Genomic DNA, 5,885 nt, shown 5'->3' on the forward strand with positions numbered 1-5,885 from the left:
ACGTGCAGGAGGCATAGAACTGATTTGTTTCTCTCATATCAATATTGCTCTCTGTCTTACTCTCTGACTTCCACTGTCTCAATGAAAAAATATCCTCTGGTGAGGATGAAAAAAAAAAAAAAAAGAACCAGGATGGTCAAAGGCTTTTCTACAATCTTTACACAGTAGGGCTTATTTTCAGTGTGAGTTCTTTCATTCATTATAATTTCTCTCCACTATTATTAGTGTTTTTGTGATTTTGAAGGGAACTGGGATGAATAAATGGTTTTCCACATGGTTAACATTCATAGAGTTTTTCCTTAGTATGAGTTCTTTTATGATGTTGGAGGGAACTTGGATAAGAGAAAGTTTTACCACAATGGTTACATTCACAGGGTTTTTCCCAAGTATGAATTTTTTCATGATTTCTAAGCAAAGAGGGATAAAAGAAAGTTTTACCACATTCCTTACATTCATGAGACATCTTTCCATGATGAATTAGTTTATATTCACTAAGACATTTGGCAGAAAGGGCTTCCTCACATTGCTTTCAGTCGTAGAGTTTCTCCCCAGTATGTATATTTTCATGATCTCTAAGAGATGCAGAAAGACTAAAAGCCTGACATACATGGTTTTTTTTCCAGTACGTGTTCTATCATTTTATGGGAGGGAAGCTGGATAAGATACACTTTTACCATAATGCTTACATTCATAGGGTTTTCATCCAGTATGAATTCTTTCATGTCTTCTAAGTAAAGAGGGAAAACGAAAGGTTTTCCCACATTCCTTACATTCATGAGACTTCTTTTCTTCATGACTTCTTTTATGACTTCCAAGAGAGCAGGGAGAAATGAAGGATTTCCCACATTCCTTACATTGATAGGGTTTTTCCCCAGTATGGATTCTTTCATGATATTGAAGGGAAGTTGAAGAAGACAAAACTTTACCACATAGCTTACATTCATAGGATTTTAAAACAGTGTGAGTTCTATCATGACGTTGAAGAGAAGATTTATAATAGAAACCTTTACCACACTGCTTACATTCATAGCATTTTATGCCAGTATGAGTTCGTCCATGACTTTGGAGGGCAGACAGATAATAGAAAGCTTTGCCACAATGCTTACATTCATAGGGTTTTTCCCTAGTATGAATTCTTAAATGATTTCTAAGGTTACAGGGATGATGGAACGTTTTACCACATTCCTTACATTCATGAGGCTTCCTTCCATCATGAATTCTTTTATGACATCGAAGAGAACTGAGGTAACTGAAGACTTTCCCACATTGCTTACATGCATAGGGTTTTTCCTTTTGATGAGTCATTTCATGATTTCGGAGGGAAGATGGATAAGAGAAAGCTTTACCACATTGCTTACATTCATAACGTTTTACACCAGTATGAATACTTTCATGAAGTTGGAGGTAATATTGATAATAGAATGTTTTACCACATTCCTTACATTCAAGAGGCTTCTTTCCATCATGAATTCTTTTATGCTTTCCAAGAGAGCTGGGGAAAATGAAGGCTTTCCCACATTCCTTACATTGATAGGGTTTTTCCCCACTATGCATTCTTTTGTGATATCGAAGGGAAGTTGAATAAGAGAAAACTTTACCACAAACCTTACATTTATAGGGTTTTTCCCCAGTATGAGATCTTTCATGATCTTGGAGAGAAGATTGATAATAGAAACCTTTTCCACAATGCTTACATTCATCATAGCGATCCCGAGTATGAGTTATTTCATGACGTTGGAGGGCAGATAGAAAATAGAAAGCTTTGCCACAATGCTTACATTCATAGGGTATTTCCTCAGTATGAGTTATTTCATGATTTCTAAGGGAAGAGGGATGATAGGGTTTTTTTCCCGTATGCATTCTTTTATGATATTGAAGAGGAGCTGAATAAGAAAAAAGTTTACCACAAACCTTACATTCATAGGTTTTCATTCCAGTATGAGTATTTTCATGATTTCTACGGGAATAGTGATGATGGAATGTTTTGCCACTTTCCTTATATTCATGAGGCTTCTTTTCATCATGACTTATTTTATGATTTGCAAGAGAGCTGCTGGAACTGAAGGCTTTCCCATATTGCTTACATTCATAGGGTTTTTTCTCAGAATGAGTTCTTTCATGATTTCTAAGGGAATAGGGATGATGCAATGCTTTACCACATTTCTTACATTCATGAGGCTTCTTTCCGTCATGACATCGTTTATGTTTTCCAAGACAGCTGCTATATTGGAAGGCTTTCTCACATTGCTTACATTTATAGGGTTTCTTCTCAGTATGCATTCTTTCATGATTTTGAAGAGAAGTGGAAAATACGAAAGCTTTCCCACGTTGCTTACATTCATAGGGTTTTTCTCCACATTGTGTCCGTTGATGCTCTAGATAAGACTTTGTACAACTGAAGGCTTTCCCACATTGCTTACAACGATAGGGTTTTTCCACGGTATGAGTTCTTTTATGATTTTGGAGGGAAGTTGAATAAGAGAAAACTTTACCACAAACCTTACATTCATAGGGTTTTTCCCCAGTATGCATTCTTTGGTGAATTATAAGGGAATAGCGACGACAGAATGTTTTACCACATTCCTTACATTCATGAGGCTTCTTTCCGACATGACTTCCATTCTGTTCTCCAAGAGAGCTGAGCTGATGGAAGACGTTCCCATATTCATAAGGTTTCTCACCGGTGTGTGTCCTTTCCTGATTTCTAAGGGAAGTGTAACTTAAAGCTTTTCCAGATTTCTTACATTGATATGGCTTTTCTGCAGTGTGTGTTCTATCATTTTCTCCAGAGTACTTGGGAGAACTGAAAGCTTTGCCATGTTGCTTACTTTGATAAGGTTTCTCTCCACTATGAGTATTTTTGTGAAGTTCAAAGTAAGTGAGACGATTAAAGCCTTTCCCATATTGCTCACACTCATATGGTTTCCCAGCGATATACGTTCTTCCATAATTTCGAAGGGAAGTTGAAAAGTGGAAAGTTTTCCCACTGGGGCTGCCTTCATGGCTCTGAATATGTTGGTGAGGCTTGAAAACTTTCTCACATTCCTTATATTTATAAGGTATTTCTTTGTATTCCTGACACAGGTACAGTTTGGGTCCAATGTGAGAGCTCAGGTGGTTATTCAAGGATAAGTAACATAGGAAGATTTGCCTACACAACCTGGATTTAGGTTGTTTTATTTCAGAAATTTCCTTCTTTTCATTATTATTTGGAATCTGGCTGAAGTTTTCTCTGTATTGACTACCATCCTTCCTTGTACAGAGTCTCTTTACAATATGATTGCTGTAAAAATCAGAAGCATATTATTAATACTCTGTTAACAATTTAATATTTATTAATAGCATGACAAGGACATTTTTACCATTTTCTAAGAAAGGGTGGGGTTTCTGAACATTCCATTTTTGAAAGTGGATATCTTAAAACTTCTGTTATAGGCTGGATAACTAATATTATGAAAACACTTATATTCATTAATGGTACTTCTGTATATTGTTTCCAAGTGTAATTTTATCTTATACACTAAACATCGAGGTCATATTTCAAAAAAAAAAACATTTTGATGAGATTATTCTAAAAATCAATACATTTAAAACTGGGCTGATACAATTGGATTATCTGTTTTTGCTTTTCTGGACTTGGTTCATAAGGGACAGTGGTTCAGGATAGACCCAAACACCAGGGGCTAACCAGCTCAATTCCCTGAAAGGGAACATGGCCAGATTACAGACTTATTAAACCCAGTACAGGGCATGCAGGAGGCAGTCTCCTGATTTTTTTATCTCTCACTCTCAACACAACATATCAAAATCAATAATAGCATATTTTTGCACCACCAGCGAGGCTCACTGAACCTCTGAACCAGGTGGTCATAGTTCAATTTCTGGTCAGGGCACAATCCCAGGTTCCAGGAATGATTACAAATGTGGTGCATGCAGGAGGCAGCCATCAATAATTCTCTCTCATCATTGTTTCTTTCTCTTTCTCCCTCTTCCTACCTCTCTGAAGTAAATTTTTAAAAAATTAAACATACAAATAAATAAAATAAATATATAAAAAATATATTAAAAAACACACACACACAAAGATGCTCTTAATGCTTTCTCATGTCAATGCAACTCACCTAAGATTCATCCCATGCTTCTTATACTGATCTTCATTGTCATGGTCATCACATTGTTCTAAAATACATGCTAGAAAAAAGCATTATAAACTATTAAAGAATATAAAAAATGGTTAGATTTTAAGTACACAATGAGTTGTGATCATTCCTGGTTTAATTACCAGTATACTCTCTTTCCATATTTCAGTTTTTGAAACAGCATTGATGAGCAAGCAACACTCGTTTTCTAATTGCTTAAGTAACAAGTGGTTGCAGGCCAGAGTTGCTCTGTGGTGGACTGTCAACCTATGAACCAGTATAAACCGGGAGGTCAAAGGTCAATTTCCAGTAGGACCGGTTTGCAGGCTAGATCCCCAGTGTGAGGCGTGCACGAGGTACCAAATCAGTGATTTTCTCTCATCATTGATTTTTCTCCCATTCTCTCCCTCTCCTTCCTCTCTAAAATCAATAAAAATATATATTAAAAAATAATTTGTGGTACCTACCTACTGATGCCAGGTTCCAGAAGGTTTCCAGCATCACATCTGTGTAGAGTTTCTTCTGGGTGGGATCGAGGAAAGCCCACTCCTCCATGGTGAACTCCACATTAACATCCTCAAAGGCCACTGAGTCCTAAAACATCCCACATATACATATAGGAGAATGGATGAGATAGACAACCCTGGGGACCCATACATAATTCATAGGAAGTTCACATAGGACACATGATCCCCAACATTCAGTCTATGACTTGATTGTGAGACTATTATTAATTTGCCATACTCACTTCCTCAAGAGAGGAATTTATTGATATGATTTTATGGTAATGACTTCAACTCTTCTTTGCTCTCTAATGTCAGGGTAAAAAACACCTTGAACAACTTCTATATTAATAAGTTAAAATACTTCTGTTTTAAGCCCATCGATTCCTTGTGAGAAAATGCATCTCTATTATAACCACCATTTGATGCAGCAGTCCATGAAACATACAGTAATGTCTGCATAAAGTTTTAATGACTTTGAATACAATAAAGGCCTGATAGCTTTTTCTTCTATTCTCATCACCAAACAGGAGAGGCCAGGCAGTGTGTGGAAATTCAAATTAGAACACAATGTACTTGGCCATATTGTCCTGAAGTACTCCAAATTATCAGAAATAGTCAGATACACCTGAATGAATGAAAATATTCTTATGAAGGAGTATGAATGATCATTTGTTTTTATAATATTTGTTAGTAACTCAGTTTGACCTTTTTTTGCCTCTCTCATTTCATGGAGATAAGAAGTTAGAGTTAGAGCTCAGGCATGAGCAAGATAGGGCAACTTAGCCCTCTACAAAAGTCCTCTACTCATGAGCCTCAGGGTTACTTCATACTGATTTTTAGGACAACACATAGACTATATTGAAATGATAAGATCACACTCAAAAGAAGTCTTTCTAGCAGAATTGTGACACTATAACCAGGGCCTGGACCTTGAGGAACAATTTAAGACTTGGTATGTCCAAGGGCATTTAGTGATATCTGCAATATTTTCATGTTGAAATTAGTTTCACCAGAAACTAATATAAAATGAAATTAAACGTTAACTGAAATTGGAATGTAAACTATAAATGGAAGCATATATGGTATTTATGGAGAGGAAAAATTAATATAATTAAAACGTCCATACTACCCAAAGCAATCTATAGCTTCAATGCAATTCCTATCAAGATACCCAAGATAAATCTCACATAACTAGAATAATAAAAAATTTTATATAGACCACAAAACACTCTGAATAGCA

General features: G+C 36.0%; 1 protein-coding gene across 1 annotated transcript; it reads right to left on the minus strand.

The window, feature by feature from the left end:
• Positions 1-411: 411 nt before the first annotated feature.
• LOC106725145 (zinc finger protein 14-like) lies at positions 412-4,826 on the minus strand. Its single transcript, XM_014535180.1, has 3 exons — positions 4,607-4,826; positions 4,122-4,191; positions 412-3,283 (listed from the first exon to the last, which is right to left on the minus strand). Exons 1-3 carry the CDS (start codon positions 4,692-4,694, stop codon positions 700-702), a joined length of 2,742 nt encoding a protein of 913 aa, XP_014390666.1. The 5' UTR covers positions 4,695-4,826; the 3' UTR covers positions 412-699.
• Positions 4,827-5,885: the final 1,059 nt, after the last annotated feature.

Source organism: Myotis brandtii, unplaced genomic scaffold (genome assembly GCF_000412655.1).
Source record: "Myotis brandtii unplaced genomic scaffold, ASM41265v1 scaffold1012, whole genome shotgun sequence".
Lineage (NCBI taxonomy): Eukaryota > Metazoa > Chordata > Mammalia > Chiroptera > Vespertilionidae > Myotis > Myotis brandtii.

Bases quoted from the DNA above. Each gene is read 5' to 3' on its own strand.
- LOC106725145 (XM_014535180.1), bottom strand. From the start codon at position 4,694: ATGGAGGAGTGGGCTTTCCTCGATCCCACCCAGAAGAAACTCTACACA. The intron at 4,192-4,606 runs GTAGGTACCACA...GCTTTTTTCTAG, and splicing joins CTGGAACCTGGCATCAGTAG to CATGTATTTTAGAACAATGT. The intron at 3,284-4,121 runs GTGAGTTGCATT...TGATTTTTACAG, and splicing joins AAGCATGGGATGAATCTTAG to CAATCATATTGTAAAGAGAC.